At 42.0% G+C, this 22843-nt stretch overlaps 1 protein-coding gene across 1 annotated transcript in view; it reads left to right on the top strand.

Annotated features, from left to right (window-relative positions):
- LOC126456570 (uncharacterized) overlaps window positions 1-22843 on the top strand; it is a gene marked incomplete at its 3' end in the record, with an annotated part of 67324 nt that overhangs the window by 20043 nt on the left and 24438 nt on the right. The window contains exon 4 of the mRNA XM_050092320.1: window positions 14271-14496. Within this exon, the coding sequence (XP_049948277.1) occupies window positions 14271-14496 (226 nt within the window). The remainder of the gene's footprint in view (window positions 1-14270; window positions 14497-22843) is intronic.

Genomic DNA, 22843 nt, shown 5'->3' with positions numbered 1-22843 from the left:
CCTGTGTTACAATTTCGGTAAAATATCAGTTTTTTGTGCGCGTAGAGGAAATGTTTGTAACGGTTTGTTTCTGAACGGATCACGTGTAAGTTGAAACGGTTGGGGGAGGGGTTCTGCCTTGCCGAGTTAATTTTATTTCGTGGTACCAAAATCATTCTGGTGTTGCACCATTAAAATTTCTTACATTTGTGCTTGGTTTAATGTTTAATTTCTGAACAGTTAACTCCTAATCAAATGTACCAGGTTCAGAAGTTTGGCCGTTCGTAAGCGGCAGGGGCGTTTTCTACGTCCTATGTCTACTCTACAAAACCTTGCGAATCAGATAAATCTCTTCCCAAGCTAGTGCATGAGCACAATGGTGATAGGTATCTCTCTGAACTATTTCTGTCGTAGGTATGTAGATGTAATGATTGAATTATTGTGTTCCACTTCCTCTAGTGGTTTTTTTTCGTTTTCATTGCGCTGTCCTACCATATTTGCGAATTATTTAGTTAAATTATTTATTCAGGCACCAGTCATGGGTATTCATAGGATGTGCATCAAATTCAGTCATGAAATAAATGTTCCAATTAAAAGATAAATTCAGAGTCCTTTATCTTTCTCATTGATGCCTCTTTCCAAATTAATTTTCTATTCCATGATTTTTTTTAAAGTTAATCTGCTTGCTTGTGATGAACAAAAATGGAAGGAAAAATCAAAGTGAACGGTCTACTGTCTCAAGATTAAGGAATTCACGTGTAATTAAACAAGATCATTGATGTACGACATACAATGATGTTCATCTTGTTAGTTTTTCTTAATTTAATTAAACTGATAATTTTCAGTTCAGTCTTTGCTTAATTTTTGGAAGGGCTTGGGCTGGTGGCAACCCTGTAATTTTTAAATTTATAATTTTGTTCATGAGGTGGCTTAACCAGAAATTGCGTACAAGGGTTACATCTCCATCATTCTTGGTACGTAACGTACTCGAGCCTTGGGTAGGATCCGTTTATAGTTCTACACACATACTTTACACGGTTCTGCAGTACCGTGGGTGACTATCGACAGCGAGTATAGTGGTAGCCTGAGGAGAGGTTCCATTCTCCCAAATATTTTGAAGAGGTACAGCGGTTTGACTCCTGGTCATGTGGAGAGCGATCGGATATCACTTCAGACCATAGCTCGTAGTTTTTATGGGAACTCCGACGGAACAACGGTAAATAAGAGTTTTCTCTCATGCAGTGGTATCGTCATGTCATTTTTCAACAGGACAGCACCTGTCCTTGTAAGGCACATATCTCAATGAACTGTCAGCTTGATGTTGAGGTGATCCCTTTGGTAGCATGATCACCACATTTGTCCCCGACAGAACGTCTGGAACCAGCTTGGACGTCAACACCATCCCAATGGCAGTATCTGGGCCATCAAGGACCAGCTACAACACTTGTCGGCCAGCTTCCCTGAGGAGGGGACGCGATGGCTTTATAGCACCCTTGCCAACCGAATTAGCGTATGCATTTGGCCCAGAGGGAGTAAAAGTGATAAGTGATCTCATATTCCCAAGTTCTCTTAAATTTGACTCGACTTTATAATCAGTGAAATAACATTACATAACCTCTCAAGTTTCGTTTAGTTTCCTCTTCCCGTCCTCTGCGCTTTTTTTTTTTTTCACGCAGTGTATATTCGGCCTTTTTATATCACTGGTGGTATCTCAAACTCACTTTGATTGTTCGGTAGTGGTCCACAAGAACTGACGTGTTGACGTTGTGCCTAGTGCAAACAGACGACCTTTTAAAGCTGATATGAAGTTGCTTTCCGTTCTGTTGACGCCCAGTGTGAATCAACCTAAAGGACTTCTTCCAGTCTTTCCCATGCAACAGTCTTCAGTCATAGGCATTACGTTGCCCTTGCGTGTTATCTAATGTAATCTCCTCACCAACCATTAGGTCGTTGGCTTGTTATTTTTCTCTCTTCCAATCCAGCAAAGCAATTTTCTTTCGTCTACCGTCCACTCGCCTGGCTATATGCCCTGCTTTCGTCCTTTACATTACCACTGCTGTCATAATCGCGCCTTCGATGCAAGTTTGTTTCATAATGCATTGCTAGTTATCCCATACAGTCCCAACTTGGTCCCACCCGAATTTGATCCGTTTCCCGAACTTAGAGAACATCTTCAAGCACAAGCAGACATGAGGTTGTGGCTCTGTCAACAAAGTAAAATCAGTTACCACGACCTAGCAAGGCGCCATATTCAGTTACTATAATTACTATCTTTAAGAATGTATTCTCAACAGATAATATTGTGAATCATGTATCGTCAAGAGCGACGTTCATCATTAATGGATTAAAGTTAAGTATCAAACTAATACGTCCGCTTTCTGAGTTCTCATTCCTTGTCATGCTCCAGACCTCGCGTCAGTATAGTTCTTCCCTCCTCACGCCAGCCTGCGTGAGCTAAAACGCGTGCATTTCGGCCTCCACTCGTAACACGGTGTTGGCTCTTCTGCTAACACAAAAGATAGAAGAAGAATGGGTGAATGTCGGTTCGGTTACAATGAAAAAGGTTGTTGACTTCATGCCACAAAGACTGAGGGCTGTAATTAAAATGGTTCGTATGGCTCTAAGCACTATGGAACTTAACATCTGAGGTCATCAGTTCCCCTGGACTTAGAACTACTTAAACGTAACTAACCTAAGGACATCACACACATCCATGCCCGAGGCAGGATTCGAACCTGCGACCGTAGCAGCAGCGCGGTTCCGGACTGAAGCGCCTAGAGCCGCTCAGTCACAGCGGCCGGCGGGCTGTAATCCAGAGAAAGGGACGCATTACCAAATACTGAGTGCTGAGTATCTGAATACTTTTGCCCAATGCATATTTCGATTTTATTTTTTCTTGTTTTACACGTATATTCAGACTGACATGTGTATTACATATTTGTAAAGAATCAAATATATATTTTGAGTTAAAAACACATTTAAGGTTTACTTCTCTGATTACTCCCAGTGTCTGAATATTTTTGCCCGCCTGTGTACGCGTTCTCTGTGATTTGTTCCGGTGTATGCGAAGACGTTCTGCAGGTCGCGCTGCAAATGGCGTGTAGTCACAGGGGCTGAGCTGCCATCCAACCCGACGGCACTGTGTTGCAGTGCGGCGTCGGCGCCTGACGTCGTTTGCAACACGGCAGTTAAAATATTTGGGCGCCATCTCTGCCTCTGCAGAAGATACAACGGCTTTATGACCCTCTTTTCAACCTAATCAGAGCGTGCATCCAGGCCAGCGAAGTTCCAACGTCATACCAGTAAGTGGGCTCATACCACTTAGTTCTCTGTAAATTTGAATCGATACTATAATCACTGAAATACGAGTAAAATCACTTATAGGCTCAACCCGTGTTTCCTCCTTCCTGCTGGGTGCTTCAATTTTTTTTTGTCGGGCAATGTATCAGAAACAGTTCTCTTAGCAACACTGTGAGTACTATTTACACTGAATTACAAAACTTTTTCTTTTTTAGATTTTCTCAGAGTTTCTTCACCTTTACTGTCGCTCTTCAACATCCAGCACTTGACCATCATACTTTCTTCCTTTTTTCCCGGTCTTCTTTTCCATCTCCATTTTCAGTGACGAAGCCAATATGTGAGTGCAGGAAGCTGACTTTTACACTCATTTTACAACCCAACTTGCTGAAATTTTGCATCGCTGTTTCGACAGTATTCTTGAAATGTCGGTGTTAAAAAAAAAATGCCGTCGCAAAAGGCCTTGAAGGCCCAATGCAACCGATCGGCCGCCGTTTCATCTTTAGGCTGTTGCCGGCCGCTCTGGCCGAGCGGTACTAAGCGCTTTAGTCCTAAACCGCGCTTCTGCTACGGTCGCAGGTTCGAATCCTGCCTGGTTAGTTAGGTTTAAGTACACTACTGCCCATTAAAATTTCTACACCAAGTAGAAATGCAGATGATAAACGGGTTTTCATTGAAACAAATACATTATACTAGAACTGACATGTGATTACATTTTCACGCAATTTGGGTGCATAGATCCTGAGAAATCAGTACCCAGAACAACCACCTCTGGCCATAATAAAGGCCTTCATACGCCTAGGCATTGAGTCAAACTGAGCTTGGATGGCGTGTACAGGTACAGCTGCCCATGTAGCTTCAACACGATACCACACTTCATCAAGAGTAGTGACTGGCGTATTGTGACGAGCCAGTTGCTCGGCCACCATTGACCAGACGTTCTCAAGTGGTGAGAGATCTGGAGAACGTGCTGGCCAGGGCAGCAGTCGAACTTTTTATGTACCCAGAAAGGCCCGTACAGGACCTGCAACATGTGGTCGTGCATTACCCTGCTGAAATGTAGGGTTTCGCAGGGATCGAATGAAGGGTAGGGCCACGGGTCGTAACAAATCTGAAATGTAATGTCCACTGTTCAAAGTGCTGTCAATGCGAACAAGAGGTGACCGAGACGTTTAACCAATGGCACCCCATACCATCACGCCGAGTGATACGCCAGTATGGCGATGACGAATACACGCTTCCAATATGCGTTCACCGCGATGTCGCCAAACTCAGGGATCGAGACGTGGCTGCACGATCCGTTACAGCCATGCGGATAAGATGCCTGTCATCTCGACTGCTAGTGATACGAGGCCGTTGGTATCCAACACGGCGATCTGTATTACCCTACTGAACCCACCGTTTCCATATTCTGCTAACAGTCATTGGATCTCGACCAACGCGACCAGCAATGTCGCGATACGATAAACCGCAATCGCGAGAGGCTACAATCCGACCTTTATCAAAGTCGGAAACGTGATGGTACGCATTTCTCCTCCTTACACGAGGCATCACAACAGCGTTTCACCAGGCAACGCCGGTGAACTGCTGTTTGTGTATGAGAAATCGGTTGGAAACTTTCCTCATGTCAGCACGTTGTAGGTGTCGCCACGGCGCCAACCTTCAGTGAATGCTCTGAAAAGATAATCATTTGCATACCACAGCATCTTCTTCCTGTCGGTTAAATTTCGCGTCTGTAGCACGTCATCTTCGTGGTGTAGGAATTTTAATGGCCAGTAGTGTAATTAATGGACTATAACTATCATAATTAAAATATTGTAGTCCGCAACAGCGCTGATGACCTCTGGGCCAGGGATGTGCTGTAGACAGCTGCGCAGTTAGCCAGTCAAGCGCTCACTCCGTTTCCACGTTCCTTACTGTGCGAACGTCTGTCATTTTTGATCGATCGATCGCGTTTTACATCTGCGAACATACGACTGACTGATTACTGTGGTATTCTCTGAGTACGGCGAGTTTTGTCACAATGGCAGAAACACCTAAATGGCGTTAAGTGTTTCACAAACAGGCAAGGGACATTGCTATCGTTCTTCAAAGGCGAGGCAGATTCAGGTGCGCTATTGTGCAAGGCTGCTAAGATGCAAGAACGCAGTGTAGCTTTCTGTGGCGGTATTGGTCTATGCAGTGTTAGATGAATCATCCAGGATGCCAGATTTCTCAGCAGGCAGCTTGAAATATGGAGTTTCGGTCTCCAGGGAAGAAACATAGCGTGCCAAAGCGGGTAACAGGAATCAACGATATCGAGCAAGATGTTTTATTTCGAAAGGTTTTAGAATTTTTTGGTGGAGCCGAGTTCCCCACAGAAGTGACGTTGCTACCGGATTGAAACATATAAAATTCAGTGACGGCGGGAATGTTTTAATGGAGTGTAGTGATAGTACTGTTGCTAGGCTGACATTTCTAAGAACGATGCATTAAGTCAGATCAAAAGGAATGTCAGCTGTGTATTACCTGGATGAGACTTGGGTAAATCAGAACCACACTGGCAATTTTATTTGGCAAACAGCTGAGGGACAGGGCAACTTGACAGTTCTAGTGGCAAAAGGAGGGCGTATTATATGTCACGCTAGTTCCGCTGTTACTGGATTTGTGCCGGAAAGTCAACTCACACTACAAGAAAAATCGAAAAGCCTTTCTGACTACCGTGCAGAAATCAAAGGAAAAACATTTCGAGAATGGTTTCAGAATCAGCTGTTGCCTTATTGGTATCCAGGTTCTGTCATTGTTACGGACAATGCGAGCTGTCATTTATTCTCGATATGTCTCCCGCTACAGTGAAGTAATAATATATCGCATATTGAAACACAAATAAGAGAAACGGTTTTGGAGCTCTTAAGATATCAAAGACAGCGGTAAAAAAATAGAAAATTGATTCCATAGCTCTGCAACATTGTCACAGGGGGTTACAAATATCTCCTAATCGTTATCATTATAAAGCCATAGAACTGGTGTTCATATAGGTCAAGAGTTAACTAGGTGGCAGGTAAAAATACTGTGCTCAAAGTAGCTGATACTGAAAGTCTGATCCATGAAGCAGCAGATAAAAATCACCGTTTCTGATTGGGAAACTTGCGTACGTCACACAGAATAACAGCTAGAGGAGGATCGTCGCACACAAGTTGTTACAGACGAAATAATGGATTCGTTAATCTTCAGCCTTCCAACTACTCCAAAATCCGAGTAATAAGCTGTGTGAATGGAATGTAAATTCTTTTGTAATTTAGATGTAAAATTTACTTTATTGTCAAGCTGTCGGTGCGGCAGAGTGTAGTTCAGAGCACAATCTGTTCTGTATTGAGAATTTTATTTTACATTATCTTGCTGTTCTCTCTACAGTATTGCGTAGTTTAAAATGATGTTCTTCTTCTTGCTGTGAGTATTGTATATTTGATTCTTTCGTCATTTTTTCAATAAAGTAAGAGGCAATGGAAGGGGTTTACCTTGGTGTAATCCTTTCTATAAGGTGCAATTTATTATAGAACCCATTCCGCAGTGAGAGAATCTATATCATTGGTTTTTCTTCACGTTATTAAGCCTGGGAAAAATTGAGTACATATTCAATTTGATAATGTATATGTCATAGTTATTAGGTACATTTAAAAAATTCATCACAAAACTGTTTGCAGCGCACTTCGAATATGGCCGTGGCGAAACAATTTAAGCGTCAGCTATTGCAGCCGTTCCTATTGTAGCTACTGTCTTTATATTTTCAGCCGAGTTGGCAACACAGCATCCCTCGGTGCTGTGGGGTGAGGGTTCATCAACGGTCTTCCTGACTATAATGCTCTATAACTGTCATTATAATTACGGTACCACAATTTACAGCCAAGATGGCGCGGAGTAGTGCGCTTGCGCTCATGTTTACCCAGGTGTTAAGTTAATGGTCAAATGCTTTTAGCCTAAATTGATTAATGTATTCATAAAAATGGTAATTTATTTCCCTGCCTCTCCCACTGGTGCAGTGTTCTCCTATTGATCCAACCCCACCAAAGCCTCCCTAAGTGTCCCAAGCAACCAGGGATTTGGTATTCGTAGTCTGTACCTCTCTCGAAAAACAGCAGCATAAAATTCAGATGATGTCCACAAATTTCCAGCAGAGTATTGTATTCAATGGTACTGGATTGGGTTTCGCAAATGCCTGGCTATTTTCTGCAATATTATCATCATCCTTGCCTGTTTCAGTTTAGGGAAGAACACAACTGATCTTTCCATCTCTTCTTAGGACTCCCAGCATTTCTTTTCCGTGAGCGTGAGGTATGTATTTGTATATTAATGTAGTTATTCTTTCAGCTGACTTCCTTTGAGTATGTTCATGCCATTTCTTTCTGTGCTCTACATTCTGAAACATGCTTTTGATGCCCAGTTCGTTTCTAAATTCACTATTCTTTGTCCTGTCTATGAGTTTTTAACCAACTAGAGGTTTTAGGGCTCTCATCTCTTCCGCTTCGATCCTTCTCCTTTTACTGGTCGTTCTAGTCTAAGTCTCTGACCGATACATTAGAAATGATATTGCCATCACGTTCAAAAATTTTGGTACTCTCTTCTTCCTGACTTTTTTTGAGGAGAGTGCAATTTGTAGCACCTACCAACTGTTGTAATTTTTGCAGTTTGTATTCTTCATCATTGGATGCATTATATGGAATCTCACATCCCAGGTACTTAAAAGTATTTATTTGTTCTAGCAGTTTATCATCAATTATTATTCTTGCTCTTAAATGCTACTTACCATGGAATGCCATTATCTTAGTTTTATCTTTAGATATTGTCAAATCATAATCATTTGCTTTTTTGTGCAAGGCCCAAAAAATTGCTCTCTGTGTTTTATCTTCTGACTCTACTATGGTTATTTGAACTTGGACCATGGATCAGTGGACGAGTCGCCTGGATTGGAGGTATTGAATCAGCGGCACAGTGTAGCTCTGATAGTAAAGCGGTACATTTCTTAGTAAAACTGTACAAAATGAGCTGACTGAATTCCGTGACGACGAAATTATTTCAAAAATATTACAAAGAATCCGAGAAAACAGATTCTACAGTACTAAATTTGATAAGACCACTGATATTAGTCACAAATGTCAGATGACAATTTTTCTGATATATATTTGCAAAGCAAAGATAATGATCAGATAATATTTCAAACATTTTATCAATCTGCGGAAGTCAGAAAAAATCTATGGAAACAAATTACGAAAGTTCACCACGGATATAAAGTAAAGGAAGATTCCTCTTAAACATCTGAAAGATACAGCCATTAGCGGGAGTCTTTCGAAGATGACAAAGTCGCCAACATTTGCTACAAGGATAGAGGAGAAAAAGAGAGTAAAGATCGCCGAATGATTGGAGTAAAATTAGATGAAGCTGTGTTAAACAGCATGATAAGTCGTGATCTCGATCTTTGTAACTGCGTTAGTACTGCAGCAAAAGGATGCTTTGTCGTGAGTTCTGAGGTTGTAGGAGAAGTCACTACAGTAAAGAAAGAATTTAATAATGCTGAATGAGCACCTTATTTTAATAATTCTTTAAATTTGTCTGTTTCTAAGTGCTCTGACGTGCAACTGCTGCGAAACTCAACTGGGATCGTTAAAGAGGTTGTCTCGTTTTCTTACAGCTTTGCCATAAGGAAATGCTGTTCTCATAAGTCATGTAAGAAACGAGATAGTCTCCATGTGTGCAACAAGTAGGGTAGAAAGACGTCTGTCTCTAGCGTCTTTCCTTAAAAAAACATTGAAAAATCGTGTCATGCATACCTTGAGGAAATACGCAATGGTCACATTTTTCAAGTGATGTATCTGGCGTAACAACTGGGACCCTTTTATATGTAATCATTATTAAAGAATACATCGTAACTCTTGTGTTCCTTGTTGATGTGCTCAGCCAGACAGCACTTCACAGTAGGTTCTTCCAAAAAGAGACTACTGATGATACCAGAGGAACTGAGATTTTGAGCAATATTTTATGATTTTTGCAGGATTCAAGCATCTGTACAATCAAGTCAAAAAAACTGGCATATATTGTTGGGCGCACCATCTAAACACCTAGGATCACATTTCAGGGATGCCAAAACTCTGGCTACAATGTACCACAGAGTATTTAGGCGAGGATGAAGGTGACTGCATTTCTAATCTGAAGGCAGATTGGCAAAATGGTAGAGGAAGATGCAAACAAAACACTTCTGGCAGGCAGTACAGTCCAGTGTTTGCAGTTTCGCACTCCAGAAATTTTCCCTTCAATTAGACGTTTGATGTTGATCCTTTCTTTTCTTTCTGTGTCAACTGAAACAGCAGAAAGATCTTTCTTGACAGTGGAACTCCTTAAGTGTTGGTTGAGAATCCATTGTGGGCAAAACCGTTTAACAGTACTTGAATTGTGGTATGCCCATAGAGACACCGTTATTAACAAAGAAAAAAAACAGGTATACTGAGAAGGAAGGAAAGAACAAAAAAGATATGTTTTTTTAAGTACAGGTTTTGTATAATGCCTGTTGTCATGTGATGTTCAAAGAAAGAGTAATTGGAATACGTACACACCCACACACACACACACACACACACACACACACACACACACACACACACACACTATGTTTTACACTTTTATGTAAGAACAAGGAAAATGCGAATCAAATGCTAATATGTTTGAAGCACACCAAATGTACACTGTATGGCCACAGAAGAAAAATAAAAATATAAAAATGATAATTTTTGTAAAACGGTCTTCTATGCCACATTTTAACCAATAAGAGCATTAACAATACAATATTACTTAAAAATTACGGTTTTGTGCAGTTTCAGGTAAGATTTGAGTTACTGTAACGGTGTAACATCATTTGTAACACCCCAACCGTCACTTATCTGGTTTTGGCGTGTATTCACCCCAGGTAACTGACTAACAGATCAACAGAGAGTGCAAAACTGCCGCAATGTCGGATAATGCAAAGAAAGTAATAAGGCCCTGTGACTCCTGATTGAACTGCAGTGGCAGTGTTGACATTAATTGCTTCAGAATTGATCCCTTTTAATTAAAAAGGGTTGCACATTGATGTTATATTCAGCTATTGAACACCAGATGCAAATGTTGAACATAAAATTAATTAAGAAAGTGACTTGGGATTTCAACTACTTAATTGAAAACAGATGCAGTCGATTAGCACAATTTATTTTTAACTCACGACCTACAATCGTCACGTTACATGACTCTCCTAACAGGCAGTGGTAATAAATTGCGTTTGCGTGGAGTAGTGTGAGAAGAATTCTACAATACACGGCCCATGAAACCCTCGTAGAAACTTTGCCGACGTGATCCAATAAATTAATCAGTGGCCTAACTCAAGCTGGAGCGGGCGCAATATCACCAAATTCAGCAAGTTGGGGCAGCGGCGTTGTGTGGATGTCGGCCGACCTCGTGGTGCTGCAAGGCTGCGCTCGTCTATTCACTCCTAGCTATCTTGCTCGGTACATAGCTAAACAAAAACTTCCTATCTCCAAGCTCAATCGTTCCGTTTGCTAAGTCCTAAACTGCAGAGGTGCTCACTCTCTCTCAGGCAATCTGAGTAAAGAACGCCACATCCATACTCTAGGCAAGCTGGGAACGGAAGACTTCTATGGAGACTTCTGCCAGTCTGCTCTTCGCCTCGGTTGCCCCTCCAGCAAAATCACTTATGCCAATTGCAGCGCACGTCACGTTACTTATGCGTCACTTCCCAGAGCCGACCAACGCCCGCTCTAGGAAGTGAACAAATTCCCACAAAATTTCCTTTCCTCTCAACTTCTGCTGTTTAGCTCCTCCCAGGCCACCCATCAAGGATAGCATCTGCACAAAACACCAATTTTTCCGGAATTCTGACTCCCAGGAGAGTCCTTCAAATTCCTTGGTCCTACATTCCCATCGGAGGCCAGCATATTTCATTCTGTTGCTCTTCACCTGATTTACTTCAGACTCTGCAGACCCTGAATGCAGCATGAAGTTGCTATAATCACAAACACGCATATTTTGGCCTCTGTTGACCACTCCACCATAGCTTTGCGCGGCTTTCTCGCATGTTTCACTGAAAACAGGATGATGGACATTTATCAACAGGCGTACAAGTTCTCTGTCTGCTTCCCAGTACACCAACATGGGGTAAATCACCCCCCCCCCCCCTCCCCCACTGTCACTCATCTTAAGGCAGCTGGAGGCCGCGTCCCGTTACCGCTTTCTCAGAGTTTGAGCCGTCCTAAGCTGCCTATTGTCGCTTCCCTTCGCTGCTCCCCAGCCCAACCGCGGTCAACTCTGAATACTTCCTTGGGATAAACTAGCCTCCAGTAAATCAACGCATTTCCACAAAGTTTTCATGTCCCGTGAATTACTTTAAAACCATCACCCAAAATTAATTATTCCAATACGTCCATACTATACCCTCTACAAGATGCATTGTGCCTTGTCAGTCATTTTTGTTCAGCCCTACTGTTCACTTAACATGAGTTCGGTGATCATTAATGACTTCATGTAAGAGGCATAGTTCTTGCCATCTTACACATTCTCACTGTTTTCATTGCACTTCTTTTGAGGTATTAGTTTCAAATGCATTGTTTTACTTATATAATTAGTATGGATACTGCATTTTTATTCCTGCTACATTTGTTTCAATATGAGCGTCATTAAAAGTGTGTTGAAAATAAAAAAAATATTTGAATATCTATTCGAGACTTCACAAATATTATTTTAAAAATATAGGTGTAAATATTTATGAACTAACTGCCAAAAATGTAGCTGTCAACAAATTAAAAACTACGATTTCAAAATTATTTTAGTTTAATTTCAATTTCTTTGTTTTTCATTTGCTTGACAGCTCTGTGTTGATGAGTGGTTTATAGGGCTTGTGATTGTGTGCTAACAATTATATAAAAAAAAGGCTGTGAATGCTCTACATTTCAAGAAAAGTATATTTTTTTTGTCTAAATTAAAGTACATTTTTGTACTTCTTTGATATTTTTATTTATCAAAACAGCTTAAAATAGTATTTTTTTGAAGTTGTTTTCCTTAACTTTCAACACAGACTAAGGAGGAGTTGGACAGAAGCTGAGGTGGAGATGGACACAGATAGGGGGTAGGAGATGTAAAGAGGGAAGATGAAGGAGGAAACGGACTGAGAGATTGGTGTAGGAGAAGATGGATGGGGAGAGAAGGATGTGGATAGAAAGAGAGGAAGAAGTAGATAGGCACAGAGAGTGCTCTAGTACAAGACAGGTGTAAATAAATACTCAGGCAACACCAGTTACTCAGCTAGCAAGCATACAGTGTCTGCTATCGTTAAGACCAGGGCTTACGTGCAACTGAACACATAACTTGTGTTTGATCACGTTTGTTGTGGTTGGTCAGTTGGTTCACAGTTATAAACATCTGAGTCTTATAGCATGGCACTATTTCAAAATTAAAAGATGAGGGAAGTGCAGAAGCAACAGCCAATAGCAGACAAACTGCAGAGTGTGATGGGGAATACGGAAGATTTAGCTGGAAATTGATGTTGAAACCGAGAGGGGACTTCGGTCGGGGGGTCGAGAGAGCCGAGATGTAATTCTTTTAGGAGGTGTGGCTCCGAGATTAGTGGACTCCTGTTGGCGACTCGAAAGAGCGAAGACGTTTCGGTTCTAGTAGGAGTGTAGGGGGACTTGGGCCGTGATGTATCCTGAAATGTATAAATTCCCGAATTTTTCCTTTCCTCGAGAGTTTACCGCCATTTAGAAGCTTTTCGTGTGGTTGAATTGTAAGAGCTTTGAGCATTCAGTGGGTTTATCTCAGTTTCGAATACTTCCACCAATGGCGCTGTATCCGAGCAGTAAAATTGTGTTGGGAAGTGTGGTCGGACACAGGAAAACGTAGAATACTTTTCGCAAATTGTGAGCGAGACCATAAGTTTGTCTTGTAAATTAGCTACTGCTGACGTGCCCGACATAATTAGTGGAACTGATAAACTGTTGCTTTTAAATAAACAAGAACAATTTAAACAAATTGGTTGTGTCGCCTACTTTCGTTTCTAAGCTCTAGCTTCTGCTAGATAAATTTGACTGTAACACGGCTAGAAGGTCTGCTAGGACATTATGAACTTGAGATCATTATAAATGCCCGTTTTTGCTGGCCCTATACGAAATGTGACGAGGCTAAATTCAGATAAGATTCAATTGCATTTACGTTCCTCCCCCTAGGTGGAATTGTGATTCAACAGCAGAGATCGCACTGTACTCTAGTAGATCGTACTCTATCAGTGTATCATATCATCATTTAATGTCTTCGTTGTGTATTGCGAGATTCTGTGTTTCAAAGTTGCCATTCAATTTTTTTGTTTTTTGTGGTTGTAGAAGCTTCGGTCCATAATGAACCAGAAGACGTGAACAACAAGGTTGAGGCAGTAATACTAGAAAATAGATTTACAGCCCGAAACTTTGGTCCTGTCAAACACAATTTTATGACGTGTAGGTGGAAAGTGTCTTCTCGTATACTTAATTTAATTACGGGCCATCAGTCGCTAGTCATTGACTTGTTGCATCTGTCGCTGGATTTTCAGTTTCAATAAATAATTTTAATGACGACCATAATTTCCATAATTCTAGTTCACTTTTTCCCCGGCATGAAATAAATAAGATAATTCAAAGTATAATCGTCACTGCTGCTACGCATTTACACAGATATTTTTTTCCAGCAGCCATGTTGCAGAAGCTGCTGCTAACTAGTGAACAATTTTTAAAAGAAATATTAATTTATAATAGAATTCTTATAAATACATGTTTTAACTGTAAGTATCATACAAGTACCTTGACACTAACGTGAAAATCATCTACTGATCTTTGTTGAAGTAGTGCGGACGTCATGAATTCATGATCAGCATTGTTGGAATGTAGTCTCGTGAAACAGTTAAATGAATTATAATTATTTAATAACGAATAATTTAATCTATTCTACAGGCCCCAGTGGCAGAAACCTCTGTCGATCGATGTGAAGGTGCCAGACAAGAGGACAGTCTGCCTTCATACAACGCCTTTGCCTACAGATGGCTTCAAAGTTGCGCTCACGATGAGGCTCTGTGAGGGTCACTACGATAAAAGCAGGGCCAGTAAGCAACAGATGCTTTCAGCTTTCAAGACGACTTACGCTGTGTCCCATCTTGTTAACAATGGCAACATGGATCAGGTAAGCTATCAGAATTCCAGAATGACTTGTCACTGTAATCTGTGCTGTCAAGTCCCATAGACTGCTCTGCCAATAGGGGCAGCAAATACTTTCCTGCTGTCCTGTGTGGTTACTTCGAGCAGTGTCATGTACAGTTTTAAAGGAAGTGTCATGCCGTACTTTTCCTCACCTTACATTGCGCGTTCTACAAACAGTATCACAGAACTGACAGTTACTTTATAAACATTTATTAAACGACTTTGTCGTCGTTTAATAGACTGTATGGGACGTCAAACAGGAAACGCCTCTTCGATGTATTACTATAATTATTATCCATATAGTTATAAATTAATTTCAAAGTGTGTGAGTTCTTTGCTACTGACTTAACGGTACTTTGTCAAACTTGTATATTTTAACAATGGTTTCTACGACTTCGCAACTGCGAAAAATTTACTAATATTTCCATAAAGTAAAAATCTAATTCTAACTTATGCTGTCGCCCTTATTTCAGATTCTGAAATTCTACAGCATCTCTTTATATAACCAATCCACTTACACATTTTATCAATTATTTTTTCCTTTAAAGCAAGGATCTTTAAATAGGTCCCATAATTCTAAACATTTTTTTGTTCAACGTTCTCCACTGACGGAGTCTATCATTGCACCAAAAATTTTGTGTAATATTGTCATCTCAAATATCTTGAGAACTTCTTCATATAGTTTTGTCGGCGTCCAAGTTTCACCTGTTATAAATTGAGTGACTTACAGATGCATATTTTATTTTACTGAATATTTTCCTTCTCTTCAAGATATTTAGCAAGGCACAACACGTTCTATTTGTGTTTTAAATTCTAGTGTTAATTCATCTTTTACATTATTTTGCTGTATTGGAGAAGGGTCCCAGATATTATAATTCGTTTATTTGCTCAAATGCGTCAGCCTGAATTTCAAGTTATCGTTGTATTTAGGAGATTAGGTTAGCAGGAAATATTTTTTTGTTTTATTGACATTTCATTGAGTACGTCCACAGTCTGCCCATTTGCAGATTACGATTTTTTTATGAAAATGGAAATATAGTTGTTTGACACTATTCCTGCTATTTGTGAAACACAGTTAAATTTAATAGTAAATATCTTTGTATTTACATTACGTAGACCATTAGCTTTGAATTAAAAATTCGACCAAAAGATACATTTTGCTACCTATGAAACACATATTACTGGCCAACATATCAAAGCTCTTTGGGCCTGCTCACTGAACACCCTTATGAACAGCTGAGCACTTTTTCAACAAAAATCTCTTTTTCTTCTCATACAGTTCCTGTGGTCATCAATGTTTTTCTCATATTGTGTTGGATTATTTATGGCGAATTACCCGCGTCACTCCAAAATCCCTCTAGAATGGGTTAATAAAAAACAGAGAAAAATTATTATGATGGTTTTAATGCTCAAGTGTTCCACATAGTCTCCCCCCACATCAGTAGAAGGCTCAAAAAGTTCACACAACAGTGTAAAACTGTCACAATAGTCATTTTTTGGAATGTTGTTCAATTCGCGTGTCGTATTGGCTTGAACGTCGGTTATGTGGTAAAAGTGTTGACCTTTCATCTGACTCTCTGCACCTTATCGTTTTGCATTAGGTTCGTACTGATAAGACCAAGTCTCGTCACCCGCGATGATTTTGAAAAGAGTTGCCCGCGTCTTGCGTTTCTATCAATTCGCGGATGGTGTCCAAGCGTCTTCTTTTTGTTCTGAAGTCAAGTTGTGTGGGACAAACTTTGCATACAATTTTTCTTCATCAAAACTTTCTAGAGACTGTCTTGAACACATGAGTCAGTTAATTAGTTAGTTACATGTTCAAAAAATGTGTGTGAAATCTTATAGGACTTAATTGCTAAGGTCATCAGTCCCTAAGTTTACACACCACTTAACCTAAATTATCCTAAGGTCAAACACACACACCCATGTCCAAGGGAGGACTCGAACCTCCGCCAGGACTAACCGCACTGTCTGTGACTGCAGCGCCTCAGACCGCTCGGCTAATACTGCGCGGCGTTACATGTTCCATCGATCATTTGAACGACACTTTTATCGAACTTATGTGGAACGAGTCAGTTTATAGGTTATGTATACATGATTAGTGGTACCATTAATGGGTACATTCGTTTTTAATCCAACTCGTGCAACTGAAATTAAATACAGTAGCCGTCACGAAACTAGACACCTCAAGGTCGAAGCTGCGCCCTGCTGTCAGCCAGCGTCAACCGCTATGATTTTGTACTTCGATAAAGGAGAATATCCGAGGACTTGAAAAATTGCTACGAAAAAGTTAATTTTTCTGGCTCAGCGATGTCCGTTCTTTGTCTTCACCGTACTTTTTATTTTAAATTCATAAAGTCTAATGATGGACAATAAACTTAAAAGAAACGCAGTGACACAGCAGCAGCGAGAACGACGTTTTGTGTAAAATCCACCACTGCGTGCTGAGGACAAGTCTTGGGTTTCACAAAACCACGAGCAAAAATATACACTCCTGGAAATTGAAATAAGAACACCGTGAATTCATTGTCCCAGGAAGGGGAAACTTTATTGACACATTCCTGGGGTCAGATACATCACATGATCACACTGACAGAACCACAGGCACATAGACACAGGCAACAGAGCATGCACAATGTCGGCACTAGTACAGTGTATATCCATCTTTCGCAGCAATGCAGGCTGCTATTCTCCCATGGAGACGATCGTAGAGATGCTGGATGTAGTCCTGTGGAACGGCTTGCCATGCCATTTCCACCTGGCGCCTCAGTTGGACCAGCGTTCGTGCTGGACGTGCAGACCGCGTGAAACGATGCTTCATCCAGTCCCAAACATGCTCAATGGGGGACAGATCCGGAGATCTTGCTAGCCAGGGTAGTTGACTTACACCTTCTAGAGCACGTTGGGTGGCACGGGATACATGCGGACGTGCATTGTCCTGTTGGAACAGCAAGTTCCCTTGCCGGTCTAGGAATGGTAGAACGATGGGTTCGATGACGGTTTGGATGTACCGTGCACTATTCAGTGTCCCCTCGACGATCACCAGTGGTGTACGGCCAGTGTAGGAGATCGCTCCCCGCACCACGATGCCGGGTGTTGGCCCTGTGTGCCTCGGTCGTATGCAGTCCTGATTGTGGCGCTCACCTGCACGGCGCCAAACACGCATACGACCATCATTGGCACCAAGGCAGAAGCGACTCTCATCGCTGAAGACGACACGTCTCGATTCGTCCCTCCATTCACGCCTGTCGCGACACCACTGGAGGCGGGCTGCACGATGTTGGGGCGTGAGCGGAAGACGGCCTAACGGTGTGCGGGACCGTAGCCCAGCTTCATGGAGACGGTTGCGAATGGTCCTCGCCGATACCCCAGGAGCATCAGTGTCCCTAATTTGCTGGGAAGTGGCGGTGCGGTCCCCTACGCCACTGCGTAGGATCCTACGGTCTTGGCGTGCATCCGTGCGTCGCTGCGGTCCGGTCCCAGGTCGACGGGCACGTGCACCTTCCGCCGACCACTGGCGACAACATCGATGTACTGTGGAGACCTCACGCCCCACGTGTTGAGCAATTCGGCGGTACGTCCACCCGGCCTCCCGCATGCCCACTATACGCCCTCGCTCAAAGTCCGTCAACTGCACATACGGTTCACGTCCACGCTGTCGCGGCATGCCACCAGTGTTAAAGACTGCGATGGAGCTCCGTATGCCAGGGCAAACTGGCTGACACTGACGGCGGCGGTGCACAAATGCTGCGCAGCTAGCGCCATTCGTCGGCCAACACCGCGGTTCCTGGTGTGTCCGCTGTGCCGTGCGTGTGATCATTGCTTGTACAGCCCTCTCGCAGTGTCCGGAGCAAGTATGGTGGGTCTGACACACCGGTGTCAATGTGTTCTTTTTTCCATTTCCAGGAGTGTATTTTGTTCAACTCCAACGGATATATTTGCATGAATGAACCTACTGGGGCTTCAGTATAGCGTATTACCGATCCCCCGCCCCCCTCCCCCCCCATGAACCATGGACCTTGCCGTTGGTCGGGAGGCTTGCATGCTTCAGCGATGCAGATAGTCGTATCGTTGATGCGATCACAACGGAGGGGTATCTGTTGAGAGGCCAGACAAACGAGTGGTTCCTTAAGAGGGGCAGCAGCCTTTTCAGTAGTTGCAGGGGAAACAATCTGGATGATTGACTGATCTGGCCTTGTAACATTAACCCAAACGGCCTTGCTGTGCTGGCACTGCGAACGGCTTAAAGCAAGGGGAAAGTACAGCCGCAATATTTTCCGAGGGCATGCAGCTTTACTGTGTGGTTAAATGATGATGACGTCCTCTTGGGTAAAATATTCCGGAGGTAAAATAGTCCCCCATTCGGATCTCCGAGCGGGGAATACTCAGGAGGGCGTCGTTATCAGGAGAAAGAAAACTGGCGTTCTACGTATCGGAGCATGAAATGTCAGATCCCTTTATCAGGCAGGTAGGTTAGAAAATTTAAAAAGGGAAATGGATAGGTTAAAGTTAGATATTGTGGGAATTAGTGAAGTTCAGTGGCAGGAGAAACAAGACTTCTGGTCAGGTGAATACAGGGTTATGAATACAAAATCAAATAGGGGTAATGCAGGAGTAGGTTTAATAATGAATGAGAAAAATAGGAGTGCGGGTAAGCTGTTACGAAGAGCATAGTGAACGCAATATTGCAGCCAAGATAGACAAAAAGCCCACGCCTACCACAGTGGTACAAGTTTATAAGCCAACTAGCTCAGCAGATGACGAAGAGATTGAACAACTGTATGGTGAGATAAAAGAAATTATTCAGATAGTGAAGGGAGACGAAAATTTAATACTCATGGGTGACTGGAATTCGATAGTAAGGAAAGGAAGAGAAGGAAACGTAGTAGGTGAATATGGAATGGGTGTAACGTATGAAAGAGGAAGCCGCCTGGTAGAATTTTGCACAGAGCATAACTTAATCATAGCTAACACTTGCTTCAAGAATCATGAAACAAGGTTGTATACATGGAAGAGGTCTGCAGCTACTGGAAGGTTTCAGATAGGTTATACAGGGTGTTACAAAAAGGTACGGCCAAACTTTCAGGAAACATTGCTCACACACAAATAAAGAAAATATGTTATGTGGACATGTGTCCGGAAACGCTTAATTTCCATGTTACAGCTCATTTTAGTTTCGTCAGTATGTACGGTACTTCCTCGATTCACCGCCAGTTGGCCCAATTGAAGGAAGGTAATGTTGACTTCGGTGCTTGTGTTGACATGCGACTCATTGCTCTACAGTACTAGCATCAAGCACATCAGTACGTAGCATCAACAGGTTAGTGTTCATCACGAACGTGGTTTTGCAGTCAGTGCAATGTTTACAAATGCGGAGTTGGCAGATGCCCATTTGATGTATGGATTAGCACGGGGCAATAGCCGTGGCGCGGTACGTTTGTATCGAGACAGATTTCCAGAACGAAGGTGTTCCGACAGGAAGACGTTCGAAGCAATTGATCGGCGTCTTAGGGAGCACGGAACATTCCAGCCTATGACTCGCGACTAAGGAAGACCTAGAACGACGAGGACACCTGCAATGGACGAGGCAATTCTTCGTGCAGTTGACGATAACCCTAATGTCAGCGTCAGAGAAGTTGCTGCTGTACAAGGTAACGTTGACCACGTCACTGTATGGAGAGTGCTACGGGAGAACCAGTTGTTTCCGTACCATGTACAGCGTGTGCAGGCACTATCAGCAGCTGATTGGCCGCCACGGGTACACTTCTGCGAATGGTTCATCCAACAATGTGTTGATCCTCATTTCAATGCAAATGTTCTCTTTACGGATGAGGCTTCATTCCAACGTGATCAAATTGTAAATTTTCACAATCAACATGTGTGGGCTGACGAGAATCCGCATGCAATTGTGCAATCACGTCATCAACACAGATTTTCTGTGAACGTTTGGGCATGCATTGTTGGTGATATCTTGATTGGGCCCCGTGTTCTTCCACCTACGCTCAATGGAGCACGTTATCATGATTTCATACGGGAAACTCTACCTGTGCTGCTAGAACATGTGCCTTTACAAGTACGACACAACATGTGGTTCATGCACGATGGAGCTCCTGCACATTTCAGTCGAAGTGTTCGTACGCTTCTCGAAAACAGATTCGGGGACCGATGGATTGGTAGAGGCGGACCAATTCCATGGCCTCCAAGCTCTCCTTACCTCAACCCTCTTGACTTTCATTTATGGGGGCATTTGAAAGCTCTTGTCTACGCAACCCCGGTACCAAATGTAGGGATTCTTCGTGCTCGTATTGTGGACGGCTGTGATACAATACGCCATTCTCCAGGGCTGCATCAGCGCATCAGGGATTCCATGCGACGGAGGGTGGATGCATGTATCCTCGTTAATGGAGGACATTTTGAACATTTCCTGTAACAAAATGTTTGAAGTCACGCTGGTAAGTTCTGTTGCTGTGTGTTTCCATTCCATGATCAATGTGATTTGAAGAGAAGTAATAAAATGAGCTCTAACATGGAAAGTTAGCGTTTCCGGACACATGTCCACATAACATAGTTTCTTTCTTTGTGTGTGAGGAATGTTTCCTCAAAGTTTGGCCGTACCTTTTTGTAACACCCTGTATAATGGTAATACAGAATTGAGGAACCAGGTTTTAAATTGTAAGACATTTCCAGGGGCAGAAGTGGACTCTGACCACAATCTATTGGTTATGAACTATAGATTAAAACTGAAGAAATTGCAAAAAGGTGGGAATTTAAGGAGATAGGACCTGGATAAAGTGAAAGAACCAGAGGTTGTAGAGAGTTTCAGGGAGAGCATTAGGGAAATATTGACAAGAATGGATGAAATAAATACAGTAGAAGAAGAATGGGTAGCTTTGAGGGATGAAATAGTGAAGGCAGCAGAGGATCAAGTAGGTAAAAAGTCGAGAGCTAGTAGAAATCCTTAAGTAACAGAAGAAATACTGAATTTAATTGATGAAAGGAGAAAATATAAAAATTCAGTAAATGAAGCAGGCAAAATGGAAAACAAACGCCTGAAAATGAGATCGACAGGATGTGCAGAATGGCTAAGCAGGGATGGCTAGAGGTCAAATGTAAGGATGTAGAGGCATTTATCACTAGGGGTATGATAGATATTGCCTACACAAAAATTAAAGAGACCTTTGGAGAACAGCGAACAACTTGTATGAATATCAAGAGCTCAGATGGAAACCCAGTTCTAAGGAAAGAAGGAGTATATAGAGGGTCTATACAATTGCGACGTACTTGAGGACAATATTATGGAAATGGAAGAGGACGAATGGGATATACGATACTGTATGAAGAGTCTGACAGAGCACTGAAAGACCTAAGTCGAAACAAGGCCCCGTAAATAGACAACATTCCATTGGAACTACTGATAGACTTGGGAGAGCCAGCCTTGACAAAACTCCACAATCCGGTGAGCAAGATGTTTGAGACAGGTGAAATACCCTCAGACGTCAAGAAGAATATAATAATTCCAATTCCGAAGAAAGCAGGTGTTGACAGATGTGAAAATTACCGAAATATCGGTTTAATAAATCACGGCTACAAAATATTAACACGGATTCTTTACAGACGAATGGAAAAACTGGTAGAAGCCGACCTCGGGCAACATCAGTTTCGATTCCGTAGAAGTTTTGGAACACGTGAGGCAATACTGACCCTACGACTTATCTTAGAAGGAAGATTAAGGAAACGCAAACCTAAGTTTCTATCATTTGTAGACTTAGAGAAAGCTTTTGACAATATTGACTGGAACACTCTTTGAAATTCTAAAGGTGGCAGGGATCAAATTCAAGGAGCTAAAGGCTATTTACAATTTGTACAGAAACCAGATGGCAGATATAAGAGTCGAGGAGCATGAAAGGGAAGCAGTGGTTGGGAAGGGAGTGAGACAAGGTTGTAGCCTCTCCCCGATGTTATTCAATCTGTATATTGAGCAAGCAGTAAAGGAAATAAAATCCATGGAGTAGAAATAAGAACTTCGAGGTTTGCCGATGACATTGTAATTCTGTCAGAGAGGGCAAAGGACCTGGAAGAGCAGTTGAACGGAATGGACAGTGTCTTGAAAGGAAGATATAAGATGTACATCAACAAAAGCAAAACGAGGATAATGGAATGTAGTCGAAATAAATCGGATGATGCTAAGGGAATTAGATTAGGAAATGAGACACTTAAAGTGGTATATGAGTTTTGCTATTTGGGGAGCTAAATAACTGATTATGGTCAAACTAGAGAAGATATAAAATGTAGACTGGCAATGGCAAGTAAAGTGTTTCTGAAGAAGAGAA

The sequence above is a fragment of the Schistocerca serialis genome, chromosome 1 (genome assembly GCF_023864345.2).
Source record: "Schistocerca serialis cubense isolate TAMUIC-IGC-003099 chromosome 1, iqSchSeri2.2, whole genome shotgun sequence".
In the NCBI taxonomy this organism is placed as follows: Eukaryota; Metazoa; Arthropoda; class Insecta; order Orthoptera; family Acrididae; genus Schistocerca; species Schistocerca serialis.
Note: the sequence above shows the minus strand (reverse complement) of the source record. Positions and strands in the feature narration are given on the sequence as shown.